The sequence below is a fragment of the Mytilus californianus genome, unplaced genomic scaffold (genome assembly GCF_021869535.1).
Source record: "Mytilus californianus isolate M0D057914Y unplaced genomic scaffold, xbMytCali1.0.p SCAF_1, whole genome shotgun sequence".
Classification (NCBI taxonomy): domain Eukaryota; kingdom Metazoa; phylum Mollusca; class Bivalvia; order Mytilida; family Mytilidae; genus Mytilus; species Mytilus californianus.
The window spans coordinates 11,645,111-11,663,307 of NW_026262581.1; the positions used below are offsets into that span (position 1 = coordinate 11,645,111).

An 18,197-nucleotide genomic window follows, 5' to 3' on the forward strand; every position below is an offset into this window, starting at 1 on the left:
TCTTCGAACTAAAAGTAATTATTTGTTAATTAATTTCATTGCCATGGAGATCTGAGATTACTGTGATTAGTACCTTGACTAATCATTGTGTCTACATGTTATCGGGCTCTGCTCTTCTTCAGATTTTCTATCGCTCTTTTACTTTGAAAAGACATAACCTAGTTTAACCTGGAGATATCAGTTTGACCAATGGATTTAGAAGTTTTCTAAACATATAAATAACTATGTTTTCAATTAAGAACTACACTGAAATTAGAAATAACAGACTGACATTATTTCTGCATATCATGTAAAAGATGATCAGCACATTTTAAACCTTTTTAAGTTTGTTCACAAGACTCATTCATTTCAATCAACATGCAGACCAATATAAAATACCAAAGGAAATCATTTGATAATATGTTATTCATACAAGATATGTTATTTAAGATTTGGACAACATTAAAAGGAAATACAAAATAAAAAAACTCTTACTTTGTCTCATTTGAAACAGCTTCCCATAATCCGTCTCTGTTATTGTCAAAAGCTGAACCAATGATCACTTCCATACCAGACCTCTGATTACTATAGTCAAGCATCAACTTCATTGTGTACTCCCATATTCCTGAAAAGTACCTCTGATTATTTCTTTACAATAAATGCTTGTAAGGCTCAAATAAAGTGGTTATTTTTTTTAAAATCTGCACTTTAAGAAGTAAAGGACATTGTCATTAAAGTTTTATGCAAGTTGGAGAAAGTAATATGTGACTTGTGATGGAAATCCCCCATTTATTAATAGAATAGTCTTGATGCATCTTCAGTGTGAATTCCTGAACATTTTATTTTTAATTCTTATGAACACCAAGTTGGAAATAAAAAAAATGGAAAGAAAATTATTAGTTTCAGAAAAACTGGAAGAGACAGGAGTTTTAGTATTAAAAACATTTTTCGAAACAGAATAACACATACTTGGTGATGATAAAACCGCTGTATAGTTGAGAGTAAATATTATCTCCCTTGCAAAGATGGCCATCACTCTTTTCTACTGTTTAGCTCTACTGATTTTTATGCTCAGTATTTCTATACTTTGTTGATCAGATAAGGATGATTGATTGATTGATGGTTGGTTGCTTAACATCCAGTGGCAAATAATTCATGCATGTTCAGGACAGGAGGGATAAGGATGAGATATATATACCACTGCATCAAGTGTGATACTAAGGATACATTATTATCTGTGGGATACTAATTTTTGTGGATTTCGTGGGTAACGGAGGTGAATTTAAATGATTTAACAAGGTACAAATTTTCTATAGGCTTGTATGCAGACTTTGACAAAACCATGAAAATGAAATATCCACAAAAAGACAAATTGTCCTCAATTCAAAAAAAATAAATTAATCCACAGTACATTTTATTCCATCTTGAGACAGTTACATAAATTTTCATTTTAAACACAAGGCTTGCCAAGCATTTAATATTTTTTCAGATTCAACTGTTGAAAGCTGAGATATATTGTATCACACAAGATACAGTGGTGGAATCTGTTTCTCTTATGATTTTAAGATGATATGTGTGCAAAACTTATCTTTCTTTTTCATTGATCTGCCAAAAAAATGTGTTCTTTCTATCATGGTAGCCTTTTTTGTATTGTCATAAAAGGGAAATCTGAGGGAATCATGAAAATTTACATTATAATTAATTTTGACCAATGAAGAGCTGAAATCAAGCAAACCAAGTTATTTAGTAGTCACCAATATTGGAGTGATGTCTCTTTGGGATAATTGCAATAATTGTGTTCAACCTTTCTAGACTGAGGCCAATTTTGTTTATTATTGAAGATCATATGCTTAGCTCCTGGTTTTTAGTGTCATTAGGTTGCTTTCTCATTGATGGATACCCCACATCTTTTTATTATTCACAATTAAACATTTAATGGTTAATTGTTATAGTTATTTCTTCTTTTGTAAACAATTCAATATAATAAATTACCATCTCTAAATCCATGATACATAGGAACAAGACTAGAGCTTAGACTGTTTTCCAGGTCAGAGTTTTTAAAAGAAAAGCCTGTAAATATATAGCAATGTTATTCAATTCCTGATCCAACTAACTAATAATATTTTTTTATGATATAGGTGTATATAATGCAGTTGTGTATAACACGCACCCCTTTTCATCCCTCAAAAATCGTCAAAAAAGGCTAGTGAAAAAAAAACATGAAAAAAGAAGTAAAAAAAAGTTTAAAGTTTTTTTTTAATTTAAAAAAAAAGCAAAAAAAAAAAACAAAATAAAAATTTAACTAAAAATAAAGTTTAAAGAAAAATTTAAAAGGTCTATCTAGTTCACTATAAAAAGCCTTTGATAGGTAACTATTAAACCATGTATTTAATCTTTATTTTAGTCTAATGAAAGTTAAAATTAATATATAAGATTGTTTGTGTAATTAAATCTTTTTTGTAACATTTTTTTTTTATTTATTAAATAATTTAAAGTCATAAACACACAATAAAATGGTACTTTTTTTGGAAAAAAATCTTCCACTAAGTCAAAGTGAAAAATGACTAACGGTACTGCTTTAGATGACATACAATATTTCACGTACCTGAATTGACAATAAAATGGTGTGATATTGACATGTTATCACTCCTATAACTACTGCAGGAGAGTGACTGTACTCTAGGATCAATGTTCACACAACTACCAGTCATATTGTCTATAGTCTGCAAAGAAAAAGTTATTTTTATGATTATGACTTCACAATATTTGCCAGCTAAATGATGACATTTTGTTCGATAAACTTAAGTTGGTGAGTACCATAAAATAGGGTAGACTATTCTGAACAGTCTTAGTGAGTCATTTTGTTTGGTTATCTATTGATGTCACTGATTCTGCCTCTGCCTCCATTCTCTTCTTGGAAAGATTGCAAATGAACAATTGGAACAGTATTTGAGAACTCTAATACAAGAATTGCTGGATATGGTTTCTATAGATCTTACCTTATTTGGGTAGAGTATAAATGAAGTCTATACAGGCATCCTATGTGATTTACTGTAGATCTTACCTTATTTGGGTAGAGTATAAATGAAGTCCATACAGGCATCCTATGTGTTTTACTGTAGCCAATGACTGTATCATTAGTACCCAATATACACACATCTTCAGCTACACTCATCTCTGGTTTACCAAATGGGCTGCTATAAACAGTATTACTGGTAAAAGATTGTACCTAAAGAAAAATTACAAACAGTATTTTTAAAAGGTTAGTAATTTTTTTCCAAATATCTAGGGTTAATTCTTTCAAAATACACTTCAAAGTTTTTGCTATGAATTTGGCAATGTAGCCTTTATAAGAGTGTTTGCATTTCCTTAATAGCATAATGAATATTAAATCATTTTGGAAAATATTTATAAAGAGATATAAGAACAATTATCATGATTCTTTGGGGCTACTTTTATAAACTTTTTTTTATCATTTTTTTTTAACTCAGACATAACATTAGGGATAGAATTGAGAATGGAAATGGGCAATGTGTCAAAGAGACAACTACCCGACCATAGAGCAGACAACAGCCGAAAGCCACCAATGGGTCTTCAATGCAGCGAGAAACTCCCGCACCCGGAGGCGTCCTTCAGCTGGCCCCTAAACAAATATGTATACTAGTTCAGTGATAATGGACGACATACTAAACTCCAAATTATACACTAGAAACTAAAATTAAAAATGATACAAGACTAACAAAGGCCAGAGGCTCCTGACTTGGGACAGGCGCAAAAATGCAGCGGGGTTAAACAATGTTTTTTGAGATCTCAACCCTCCCCCTCTAGCCAATGTAGAAAAAAAAACGTACAACAGTACGCACAGTAAAACTCAGTTCAAGAGAAGTCCGAGTCCGATGTCAGAATAGGAAACAAAAGAAAATAAACAAAATGACAATAATACATAAATAACAACAGACTACTAGCAGTTACTGACATGCCAGCTCCAGACCTCAATTAAACTGATTGAAAGATTATGTCTTCATCATATGAATATCAGGCACAATCCCTCCTGTCAGGGGTTTAGTATTATACCATCATAAAATATATTAGAAGAACATAACCCGTGTCATGCCAACAACTGATTTTAGAATAAATATGTTTAATTCTGATGCAAAGACCCTATAAGTGAATCAATATTAAAGCCAAAATATGCAATCTTTAATGACCTGACAACAGTATCGTAACTATATCCCTTCTTAATAAGTCTGTTTAAAGGTTTTGTAAGCTTTTGAGGTGAATACTGACATTTTTGTGCTTTGTAAATAATATTACCATAAAAGATTTGATGTGAAATACCCGAACGTATAAGATGTCTGCATGTTGAGTTATATTTACGAATGATGTCCTTATACTGATGATAAAAATTAGTAAATGTTTTGACTAGTTTTTGATATCGAAAACCCTGGTGTAATAATTTTTCAGTAATACATAAATTTCTCTCGCTAAAATCTAATACGTTGTTACATACACGAGCGAATCGTAAAAGTTGAGATATATAAACACCATAAGATGGTGACAAGGGAACGTTACCATCTAAAAATGGATAATTAACGATAGGAAATGAAAAATCATCTCTTTTATCTATATACTCAATCATTTTCTGAGCAAGTACTTTTTTAACTCTCAGATGGATGCTAGGTTTTGACTGATATTAATCATTGAAGATTTACCTTATGACTACAAAAACAGTCTTGGCCAGGGATACTGGCTGCTTTGTTGTGACTACATACTGGTGACATAGTTCTGTTTGATGTTGGTATTGCTGGAGGTCTACGTAACAAGTGATTCAATGATCCCATTGTACCATTATTTGGTGCTGGAGAAATTTTCAACAATTCTGTAAAGAAATGTTAGTATGCTTAAGTCAGGCCCTGTACCAGTGATACATAGGTACATATAACAAATAATACTTAGTGGATTTAAACTATTTCTTGGTAATTGGTCATTTCAACAATAAAAGATACGATATGAACAATTAGTGAAGTTACACAAATATTAAAGCACAATGTACACTTCCCCTGGTTAAGTATTAAAAAAAAAAGATTTTTTTAGAGTAAGTAAACCATAAGTAAGCTATGACTTACAACATGCCTTTGATGACTGTGCAATTTATAAAAAAAAAAATATTTTGTGGTAATTGTTGTCATAGTGAAATAGCTGTTAGATATATTGGGGGAGTTCTTATCCAATGAATTAGAAGATGCCAATAAAGCAAAAACAAGGCAATTTTATAACCAATTTTAAGTGCTCTATGGTAATTTTTTCCCAAAGTATTTACCATTAATTGTGATGCAGTACTTGAAATATTACAGAAGTATTTCTATCATAAAGTTATCGTGTATCATTTACCGAAAAACTAGAGAAATTGCTCATACCAAAAATAATTTATACTAGATATGGACAATGCCCCCCCCCCCCTCTTTCTGCTCTGCCATATGCATGAGTATAGTTCCACATATTTTAGATCTGACAAACAGTGATGTTGGCATACAACTTGAAATTGATACGCTGTCTGTAAGACACAAATGATGCCCCCGCCTGACCATAGGAAATTATAAATTTAACCATATGTATGATGATGTAACTGTAGGAAGAGATAGCCGGACAAACCATGATCTCTTTATGCAGCTAGTACCAAAAAAATGACTAAGTCCAACTACCTGTCATTTTCAGAATACTTGAAAAAAAAATCAAAATCCTGTGGTCATGCACACCTCTATTATGTGTTTGAACATCCTACAAAATATCAAAGCTGTATCTTCAAAACTGTAGGAGGAGATAGCCTGACAAACCATGATCTCTTTTTGCAGCTTGTACCAAAAAAAAATGACTTAAGTACCAAAAAAATGACTAAGTCCAACTACCTGTCATTTTCAGAATATTTGAAAAAAATCAAAATCCTGTGGCCATGCACACCTTCATTATGTGTATGAACATCCTACAAAATATTAAAGTTGTACCGTCAAAACTGTAGGAGGAGATAGCAGGGCAATCAATGTATCCTAATCCAGATGGACGAACGGATGGACGGATGGACAGATGGACAGACAGGGGTAAATTAATATGCCCCCCGACATTTTGTCGCGGGGGCGTAAAAAGTTTAATCTTAACAATGAAATTCCGCCTTACCACACATTAGGTTATAAAGTTCAATATTTTCAAAAGGATCACTTTGTATTCCTTGTCTAAAATCTGGACCATGAGCCATGAATAAAGCCTGTAATACAAAGATACACATTCATGTGAGTATGACAATTGGAAGTTAATCTAATTATTATTTGTTGCGTCAGAGTTCAACATCTCAAACTTTTTCAGACAAACACACTTTAACGTACTTATTTTGATAGTTTAACTGCTATATATCCAAGGCATGTTCAAAAACAAAATAGTGTTTTGTTGCTTAGATCTCCATTCAGATAGACTAGGAGATAAAAATGAACTGAATTAACTATAACAGATAACTATCATAATTAGCATTGTGCAAAAGAATAAAAAATCTTGGAGATAAATTACCTGCATACTTTTGTACAAATTGTCAAATCCATGGTTTCCTTTTAAACAATAGCTTCTACTGTTTCTACAAAACAAAATCTTTCTTTTAAACAATAGCTTCTACTGTTTCTACAAAACAAAATCTTTCTTTCAAACAATAGCTTCAACTGTTTCTACAAAACAAAATCTTCCTTTTAAACAATAGCTTCTACTGTTTCTACAAAACAAAATCTTTCTTTTAAACAATAGCTTCAACTGTTTCTACAAAACAAAATCTTCCTTTTAAACAATAGCTTCTACTGTTTCTACAAAACAAAATCTCAATTAGATCTCAATTTACTATCAAACTTATATGACAAGCCACCAAACAATAGCTTCTACTGTTTCTACAAAACAAAATCTCATTCAGATCTCAATTTACTATCAAACTTATATGACAGGCGACAAAACAATAGCTTCTACTATTTCTACAAAACAAAATCTCATTCAGATCTAAATTTACTATCAAACTTATATGACAAGCGACCAAACAATAGCTTCTACTGTTTCTACAAAACAAAATCTCATTCAGATCTCAATTTACTATCAAACTTATATGACAAGCGACCAAACAATAGCTTCTACTGTTTCTACAAAACAAAATCTCAATTAGATCTCAATTTACTATCAAACTTATATACCAAGCCACCAAACAATAGCTTCTACTGTTTCTACAAAACAAAATCTCATTCAGATCTCAATTTACTATCAAACTTATATGACAAGCGACCAAACAACCTACCAACCAATCAACCACTACAGTAGTCATTGGAAGATGACATGGAAAAACTACAAATCTATTTTTTTACTGAAATAAAACAAGAGTGCACATCAGGGCTTCCAAAATTATTTTTAGCCAGCCGGACATTTTATATATTATCCCGATTTTAACCACTAAAGACTAAATAAATAAAAGGCAATTATGGTAATCAGTTGCCGAGTTGGCCATCCCAATGATTGACATTTAAAAAAAAAACGATATTAAACTTTCTTTGATTCAAATTCGAAGTTCTGACGTAAACTGTTAAACTAATCACGAAAACAGTACATGTAACAGGAAAATTGAAATATAATGATCCAAAATAAAATAAGCAAAAGTTTGAAAGAATGTATTTACAGTGCATCATTCGAAGTGTGCAACATCAGCGTACTTATATCTGCTTAGACTCTTTATTTGTGCAAAATAACGTTGTCAAAAACTTTACTTTCTTTTTTAAATCTAAACCGGATGTTCTCTTGACAATGATAAAACATGGACCAGAGACGGATACGTAAATTCCGTGTACGTTTGCAAAGCATGAATGAGTGTAAGTAGCTCTTTCTACGTTATTTCTTCAAGAAAATATTCGAAATAAACGTGAGATATAGGTATCTATGACAATTTAAGCATTTTTTGAAGAAATTAGGATGCATAATTAAATTTCACACCTGCGCACATGTGCACACGTGTACTAGTTCAAACAGAGACATGTCTCTCTGGTTCAAACAACGTAGTTATGACGATTTTTCATTTTCACCTTTTTAATTTTTTCATCAAATCATATTTGTCAACGTATTTCTTATAGTTTAAATCTTTTTGACTAAATTAATTAGATGCAAACCGCTGAAATGTAAGAAAATAACTTTGAATAGACCGATCAATGTCCGGTTCAAAATAGTTTACCTGTCACCTGAACAGGTAAATTTCAGCTGTTCGACAACTAATTAGCCTGGATTAAAATGAAAAGGTATTAAAGTAGGGGTTGTTTTGATAGTACTTAATGATCATGTCACTTTTATGACCAGAAATGTGTGGCTGTTAAAGGCAAAAGGTTGGGTCAAAAAGATCGCGAATTATGTTAAAATGACCGTCTCTTAAGCCTTGAAAACTAAAAAGTAGATGTCCATTTCATGCTTTGCCCAGTCGGACTTTTACCGAACATCATACAAATGTCCGGAATATATGACCGTTTTGGAAGCCTTGGTGCACATGCTGAAATGTCTCGCCTGTTTTATTTACGATTGAATTCATGTTGAAAGTCTATAATATGAAGGTTTTACTACAAGTATCACATAAACTTAAAATTATCAATGATCAATGACAATGAAGACACAATCAGATGAACCTTATCCTGACAAGACATGTACACCTAACAATCATTCCATATACCAAATATAGTGGTCCTACTGCTTACAGTACTTGAGAAACAGATCACCCACAAAATCTTAACATTGACAAATGAACCATGAAAATTAGGTCAAGGTAATATGAACCCTGCCAGACAGACATGCACACCTTACAATCATTCCATACCACAAATACAGTTGACCTAGTGTTTACAGTAACTGATAAACTGACATAACCACAAAAAACCTGTCATTGACCAATGAACCATGAAAATGAGGTCAAGATCATATGAAACCTGAAAGACAGACATGAACACCTTACAATTATTCCATACGCCTAATATACTTGACCTATTGCTTATAGTATCTGAGATAGAGACCAAACCACAAAAACTAAACATTGTTCAATGAACCTTGAAAATGAGGTCACGGTCAGGTGAACCCTACCTGACAGACATGTAGACCTCACAAGGGACCATATACCAAATATAGTTACCCTATTACTCATTATAAAAAGTATTTCACTTTTCAATTAAACAGGTTTTTTTTCAAGCAGTCACTGAACCATGAACACAAGGTCAAGGACAAAGGACACATGACAGACGGAAACTTTGTAACATAAGGTATCTGCTCACAAGGTAATGAAGCATCCAGGTCTTCTAGCTTCTGAAATATAAAAGCTTTATACGAATATTTTACGCCGCCGTCTTCGACGTGGCTGGATTGTAATCCCAGGGGAGACAAAAAACATTTAATATAGGGTTTCATGAAAGTATGTTTGCATTAAAGTTTATACAAAACTGAAAACAAGTTGTTTAGGAGCTACCATGTCACAATAAATTAATTTGTAACACAATCAAAACAACTTATTTAAGCTTTACATGAAGATATGACTAAAACTTGATGTGGGGTATATGTCAATTAGACAGAAACACTTCAACACAGAAAGCCAAAAGACATCTAGAGGTCAACATACTTCTATTTTGGAAGATCTTAAGATGGTTCTTGGTATCGAAAATATAGAATGCATGTGAGAATGGATTAAATATTTATCAGAGTTTTCGTCTATATATAAACTACACCTAACTTACAAATACTTCCATGGCTCTTGAATAGGCTTGACATTTCCTACTCATAAATATGTGTCAACTGATCTTTCCCATTTTGTTTTCTTCAATTTTTTACAATTTAAAGTGATTAGAAAGATCGCACATTGATGACCACTGGTAAAAACCCATTATGTTCAGTTTGACATCACCAACGCTCAATTGTTTTAAATGTCTGACTATACAACATTACCTAGCAACAGTCCATCTGTTCTGCATGTCTAGTATAACATCACCAACTCTTTGATTGTTTGTGTAATGATGTCTAACAGGCATTGTTGTTTTATCAAACATCTGAATGTGTCCACTTTTACACTGGAGCAATTTATTAACTTCTTCTAATGATAAAGCTATAATAAAATGAATGACATTTTTTACTATTAAAGTAGAATTAAAAGCATGCCCTAGCATGTGAATGCAAGACATATCCCTTGCACTTGAACCTACTCTCCAAAATATAGAATCTGCTTCTACCTCATTATTCATATATCACATACATTTTACATATAGTACCCAAAATTATTTACAGACTTCAAGATTTTCATACATGCAACTTCTCTGAATTCATATACAGTCTACTCTTGCTGTCTCGTAATAGTTTATGAGTCAAAAGATTTCTGTGGTCACACCATTGAAATACAACAATTTATTCAAATTTACTCCTTTATATAGTTAGTTGTCCTTATTATCAACCTATTGCATGCAATAAATCCTTGCTTACCTGAAATATACTGATTTTGAAATATTCTTGTACTGTTTCAGTTTTAAATGGATTGTTTTAGGAGATAGTGGAGAAAAAACATTTGAAAAATTAAAATTTACTTCAGATTTTAAGTATAAATACTATATATTGGTAAAATGTATACACACGATTAGAAGTCTTCTTGACTACATAACTTCTACCAACTTTTTCTTCATGAAACTTTGTATGCAACTGTCCTATTGTTCCATCAAAGATGAGAAAGTGTGAAGTATTCATATATTGATTGAGATAAACTCTTCTGTCACAGGAGGTAGATTCCATTCCTGAAACGAAAAAAAATCTGCAGTATTTAGATTTCTGTGCAAAAGTTCTGTAAGAAATTGAACAAAAAGTTGTAGTAACTGCTCTAAATGATCACAATTTACCATTTACTTATGACAACATGATAACTCTGAAAATGAAGATCATGACACATTTTGAACACCTACATGCTTAAACTTAATACATTTTTTAAAATCTTGGGCAACATGGCCTAGTTATCTAGTAAGTTCTTGTAATTTGGAGCAAATTAATTCTATCATAGGGTAAATAAAATTACCGATCCCTGAAGTGATTAAAACATTGTTCATGTTTTGAAGATATTTAATCTACAAATATAGTCAAACCTGTATATAAAGGTCACCCTCATGGTCAGAGAAAACTGACCTTATAAGAGAGGTGACCATTGAATTGAGTTTCACAATGCATTTTTATTATTACAACAGGACAAAAAGAGGATGAACTGACAAGACAGATTTTGGCTTTAGAGGTGACTTTCAATGCAGGTTTGAATAAAGTACAATTTGTTAAAAATAAATCAATCAGTCCTCACCATGGTCAGCAAGCACTATCAAATTGACACAGTTGTGTATCTGACGTCTGTATAATCCATTCATCAGACGGTTTATAACTCCATCTACTCTACCCAACATGGCATCTACCTGCAGGAATTATCAGGAAAACATAAATATCATTAAAGTCTTAAATTTCTCTATTTTAAAATCCTCGGCAAAGTCATATGATAATTCAACTTAAACTAAAAGGATCATGAGGTCGTATTTTTTCACAGTAGAGGAACTGAGTTCACAGAAAGGTCAATTGAATGTTGTATGTAAAGCAATTTGACACTCTTTAAAATTGATTGAGATCATTTTAAGTTGCTTCATAATGCATAGAAAATTAATTACTTTGATTAACAAGATGGGATTGATTTTGTTTTGTCTTCTCTAGACTCTGTGAGATTTAAAACCATTTTATTATAGCTATCTGGACGATTCTTAAAAGAGAAATGCATGTATTTCATTCATTTTTTTCAACAATAAGTATTGTACTTTTCACAAAACACTGAATTAAAAAATGATTAAAATGGGTAAAACAATATGTGCATGATTAAGAAATGAAGTTTCAATAAAAAGTAAACATATATGTTATAAAATTTAAGAGATAGTGATTTTATTTCATCAGGACTATTAGCGCCATTTACAACAGGACAAACAGGGCATTATAAGAGATAGTGATTTTATTACATCAGGACTATTAGTGCCATATACCACAGGACAAACAGGGCCACTCCCATGTCCATTATAAGAGATAGTGGAATTCTACCTCAGGATTAACAGAGCCATTTACCTCAGGACTAACAGGGCCATTCCCATGTCCAGTATGATCAGGCTCATCAAAGTACAGGGTAATCAAATCAGGTCTTTTATTCTCTGGCCAACTCAACCATTTTAATGCTGTGTCCACACGTTCTTCAAATGTGACAGATCTGATACATAGTTTTATAGTCAAAAATTATTAAGTCATCATAAAGTCAGGCTTTCATATGGTGAAAAAAATATTTCTTTAATTGCACATTTAATTGCAAGTCAATTCAAAAATCCTGTATAATCAAATGGATTTTAATCAATTCTAATATACTGTAGAATATAATTTTTGCAGAATTTTGAGGTTTTGATTTCTTGAATTGATTTCCTTGGGATTAATATTCATGGTTTCCAGTTTGAGAAAGTTTTTTTCTTTACAGGTTAATTATCATTTTGGTTTAATCTTATAAATAATATTTATCCATGAAATAAACAAAATTTAAATCCAAACAAAAGTTCTCCTTTACAGTAAAATCAGTTCAGATCAAAGAGTATTAGACTAGGGTGATTACGATTATAATTATGATGGTGATATTTTTTAATCATCTTGTGAATACACTTCCATTTTCTTTTCAAACTTTAATCCAAATTTTCCTTCTCATAGCAATAGAAATAACAAATAAAGCCACACCTGAACAGAGGTAAATTTTAAAGATTTATCAATGAGTTATCTCCCATTACTCAGTGAATTCACTGAGTAATGGAGGATAACTCTTTTTTTTTAATGCAATTTATAAGATTTTTAACTGAATTAAATGATTATCCTTGATGTACTTAAAAAAATAATTTCTAAAGACTGAAAAGGTATGTGAACTTAATTCCAATACCTTACCCATCATAAGGATAATATATATCAGGCATTATACCAGATATGTTGACCTCAGATCCAACCCAGAAATAGGTGGCTGTTTTCTTTCCTTGTTTTTTGGCTGTTGACCAAATCTATAAAATATGAAACATGTATTATAATATTTTTAATCTTTAAAATAAAGATTCTTATTTTGGTTAAAAGGTAGTTCTTTCACTTAACCACTTTCAAAATATGATTATGTTTGTTTATTCTGTAAATTATATAGCCTATTATAACAATTTTTCCACACAAAATGCAAATAATAAATTATAATTATTAAAAAATTAAATAAATGAAGAAGATACCCTATGGAAGCTTCAAGCCATTAGTTGGGTTAAAACAAGCCAAGCAGTTTATAGAAGATTTTTAAATAGTTAAACAACGTACTGTAGATATCAAATGCAGCCAATATTTAACCAACACCAACCCTTTAAGTATGGTGTAACAGAAAAGTAAGAAAGATATATAGATTCTACCATACCACCCTATTGATGACTATATCTATCCACTCAAGTTACTTAAATCTAAATCTTTAAAATGCAATGTTTACCAAGCACATTAAAATCTTAAAAAACTTTCGTAGTTGAAAAATATTAAAATTAACAGGATAAAGTGGTAGAATCTGTTTCTATAAGGATGTAATGAAAATGTTGAGTGCAATTTGACAAATGCATACGGCAGGAAATTAAACAAGACTATTTGATCACTTAAGGGTTTTCAAAATTTATCAAATTGAATAGAACTGGCTTAAATGCATACAGTATAAGAGTAACTTCCAACTGTATAACTTACTGGTTCACCACCCCACCATGCTGGATTCATTTTTGAGGATCCACCAAGAGAGAACTTTTCATTAATGACAGGATCATACATATTGTTATCTACAATTCCATGTGACTCAGGATATAACCCCTGTAAATAGAGAAGTCAGGATCATACATATTGTTATCTACAATACCATGTGACTCAGGATATAACCCCTGTAAATAGAGAAGTCAGGATCATACATATTGTTATCTACAATACCATGTGACTCAGGATATAACCCCTGTAAGTAGAGAAGTCAGGATCATACATATTGTTATCTGCAATACCATGTGACACAGGATATAACCCCTGTAAATAGAGAAGTCTGGATCATACATATTGTTATCTACAATACCATGGGACTCAGGATATAACCCCTGTAAATAGAACTAGAGGCTCTCAAGAGCCTGTGTCGCTCACCTGTATTTACTGATGCTTTGGAAATCATGTAAAATAAGGTTAAAATCATAATTAATAGTATTAGATATTAGATATTATAATGATATCTAAGATAATAACAAAAAACTGCAAAATTTTGTAAAATTACTAACTCAGGGGCAGCAACCCAACAACGGGTTGTCGGATTCGTCTGAAAATTTCAGGGCAGATAAATCTAAATCTGATGAACATTTTTGCCACCTGTCAGATTTGCTCTAAATGCTTTAGTTTCAGAGATATAAACCAAAAACTGCATTTTACCCCTATGTTCTATTTTTAACCAAAATGGCCATGATGGTTGGAAGGCGGGGTCATCAGACAAATCTTTTAAACTTGATACCCTAATAATGATTATGGCCAAGTATGGTTAAATTTGTCTAAGTAGTTTCAGAGAAGAAGATTTTTGTAAAAGATTACAAAAATTTATGAAAAATTGTTAAAAATTGACTATTAAGGGCAATAACTCCTAAAGGGGTTGACTGACAATTTTGGTCATGACAACTTATTTGTAGATCTTACTTTGCTGAACATAATTGCTGTTTACAGTTTATCTCTATCTATAATAATATTCAAGATAATAACCAAAAACTGCAAAATTTCCTTAAAATTACCAACTCAAGGGCAGCAACCCAACAACAGGTTGTCAGATTTGTCTAAAAAATTTCAGGGCAGATAGATCTTGACCTGATAATCAGTTTTACCCTATGTCAGATTTACTCTAAATGCTTTGGTTTCAGAGATATAAGCCAAAATCTACATTTTACCCCTATGTTCTATTTTTAGCCATGGCGGCCATCTTGGTTGGTTGGCGGGGTCATCCGACACATTTTTTAAACTATATACCCTAATGATGATTAAGGCCCAGTTTGGTTAAATTTGGCCCAGTGGTTTCAGAGGAGAAGATTTTTGTAAAAAGCTAACGACGACGACGACGATGACGGACGACGGACGACAAACGCCAAGTGATGAGAAAAGCTCACTGGGCCCTTCGGGCCAGGTGAGCTAAAAATCAGTTAATGAAAAACAGGCATAACAAACATGCCTGGAATCTGACATATAAAGACAGACAGATTTGCATGACAAGAATCAAGTATTCTTGCCTTTCTAAACATTTCAAAACAAGAGTGCACACGCTGAAAAGTCTCGCCTGCTTTACTGACCAATGCTTTTATGTTGATAGTCCTAAATATAAAGTTTTACTAAATGTATCACATAAACTTAACATGATCCAAGAAAATGAGGTCAAGGTCAGATAAACCAAGCCAGAAATACATGTACACCTTACAATCATTCCATACACTGAATATAGTTGACCTACTGCTTCTAGTATACAAGAAACAGACCAAACCATGAAAACTTTATATTGACCAATGAACCATGAAAATGAGGTCAAGGTCAGATGAACCCTGCCAGTTAAACATGTACATCTTACAATCATTACATGGATCAAATATAGTTGACCTATTGCATATAGTATCTAAGAAACAAACTTAAACAGGAAAACCTAATATTGACCAATGAACCATGAAAATGAGGTCAAGGTCAGATGAACCCTTTCAGACAGACATTTACATCTTAAAATCATTTCATGGTTCAAATATAGTTGACCTGTTGCATATAGTATTAGAAAAACAGACCAAAACACAAAAACTTAACTTTAACCACTGAACCATGAAAATGAGGTCAAGGTCAGATGACACCTGCCAGTTGGATATGTACACCATACAATCATTCCATATACCTAATATAGTAGACCTACTGCTTATAGTATCTGAGATATGGACTTGACCATGAAAACTTAACCTTGTTCACTGATCCATGAAATGAGGTCGAGGTAAAGTGAAAACTGTCTGTTCTGTGGTCGGGTTGTTGTCTCTTTGACACATTCCCCATTTCCATTCTCAATTTTATTTATAAGAACCTGGCAAGGTACGCATATACCAAATATAGTTATCTTTTTACTCATAATAAGAGAGAAAATAACATTACAAAAAATCTTAACTTTTTTTTCAAGTAGTCACTGAACCTTGAAAATCAGGTCAAGGACAATGGACATATGACAGACGGAAACTTCATAACATAAGGCATCTACATACAAAGTATGAAGCATCCATGTCTTCTACCTTCTGAAATATTAAGCTTTTAAGAAGTTTTTAGAAGAACGCCACCGCCGCCAACATATCACTATCCTTTTGTCGAGCTTTCTGCGCCAGAAGTGGCAGGCTCGACAATAAGACCACATCATTTCAGCAGATATCAATAGAGAACTCACAATCCAATGATTGTAAAAATATCAACGATTATTAAAAACTTTTATCAACACTACTGATACATCTTTATAGAGAGCATGCACACTAATGGATTAGCAGCCAATGTATGGACATGGAAAAGAGAAATACAATACATCATTATGATCATCAAATAAAATAAAAGCTGCACAGCAGAAATATTTAATTAAAAAGGGGAAGTCTTATTCAAACTTTAATCACTGGTTTATGATAAGTTTAGTTCCATATTCATGATGTTTTTGAAGGCAATTTTTTCAATTTAGAAAAGAAAAAAGGGGAAAAAAGATTCAAAGAAAAAACCATGATATAGCCTTATTCAGACTTATTTGGACTAAGGATGTACTGATAAAAGGACAATACTGGTACATGTACTTTTATTGGTTCAAATCTTATAGTGTATAAATTTGTTTCACTTACTGTGACTATAGTGTAGTGATTTGGGAATGTCAATGTAGGATATACAGCCCTCATATATGGTGTATGTACTCCACAGGAAGTTAATCTCTGAAGTGTTGGTGTCAGGTTCCTCGTCAGATATTCTGCACGGAAACCATCCAATGAAATTAGCAACATAGGATTTGATCTGAAATTAAATGTGCCTAATTTTTTTTCCTAATTCTTACTAATAAATTCAAAGAAATATACCTATATACATGTATCAAAAAAACATCTTTTAAAAGAATAAAGGCAACATTAAATTTTTTTTATATATATATCAGTTCAAAAAATCATATATGATTTAGCTCAATGTGTCAGTATTGCCTACAAAGTAAACATAAAAATATATAATGACAAGAAGAAAGGCCAAAATGTCCATTTAAAAACTGAAATGGAAGTCATAACTGTCAAAAATATTAGTAAGACACTGATAGAGGCTTCCCATGTTTCATACTTGAGTATGGATGACTTTATAACTTAGAATTAAAGTAGCATTTAAATGTAGTGGTTTACTTTGGGGTGAGGCCAAGAGATTCCCCTCTGTATTAGGGGATTTTTTTCAGGTTATTTGTCCAAAAATTAGCAAAAATCTACAACTATCCCAAGCATATCTGACAAATTTAAAATCAACAAAAACAAGTACTATCTTTAAACATTTGTGCCTGTGAGGCTTGCCTGTTGAAACAAATAACAATTTTCTAATTAGGACTTTTATATGCACATAATATAGTTACTTTTTGTGTTGCTGATCATTTTTGCAATTTACATTTTTAACCTAGTTCCTATGATTTCAGGAGAAATAACTCCAAAATGGGTTGTCAAATTTTCAGAGAAGATAAATCTTGTCATGCTGATCTTTTCTGCAGTTTTACACTTTTAACCTAGCCATGTTGATTGACCAATCTGGATGAAAATCACAAAGACTATAGATAACCTCCTATAGATGAAGCAGACAAACTTTGTTTTCAATCCATTGAGCTGTTTTAGAGCAGACGATTTTTAAAGAAAAGTTTACTTACAAACACAGAAGGACAGACGACAGACACAAAGTGATAGCAAAAGCTCACATGGCCCTTCTGCTATAAAGATATCAGACCCATTTATAAAGTGGAGAAAAAGTTTAAAAGTTTCCGTTTTATAATCTTTTGATGATGTTAATTTGCCCCAACTTTGAGGTTAAAATCTGACAATTCTGGAAATTTGAGATGAAATAGGATTATAATA

The 18,197-nt window shown here is 32.0% G+C and overlaps 1 protein-coding gene across 1 annotated transcript in view; it reads right to left on the reverse strand.

The window, feature by feature from the left end:
* Positions 1–18,197, reverse strand: part of LOC127700068 (uncharacterized) — a 75,875-nt gene that overhangs the window by 43,663 nt on the left and 14,015 nt on the right. Inside the window, exons 5-18 of the mRNA XM_052203563.1 lie at positions 16,953–17,118; positions 13,795–13,914; positions 12,985–13,094; positions 12,136–12,274; positions 11,339–11,447; positions 10,635–10,790; positions 9,958–10,114; positions 6,535–6,598; positions 6,151–6,238; positions 4,692–4,858; positions 3,044–3,208; positions 2,585–2,702; positions 1,972–2,049; positions 475–604 (exon numbers count right to left, since the gene is read on the reverse strand). Of these exons, the coding sequence (XP_052059523.1) occupies positions 475–604; positions 1,972–2,049; positions 2,585–2,702; positions 3,044–3,208; positions 4,692–4,858; positions 6,151–6,238; positions 6,535–6,598; positions 9,958–10,114; positions 10,635–10,790; positions 11,339–11,447; positions 12,136–12,274; positions 12,985–13,094; positions 13,795–13,914; positions 16,953–17,118 (1,767 nt within the window). The remainder of the gene's footprint in view (positions 1–474; positions 605–1,971; positions 2,050–2,584; positions 2,703–3,043; positions 3,209–4,691; positions 4,859–6,150; positions 6,239–6,534; positions 6,599–9,957; positions 10,115–10,634; positions 10,791–11,338; positions 11,448–12,135; positions 12,275–12,984; positions 13,095–13,794; positions 13,915–16,952; positions 17,119–18,197) is intronic.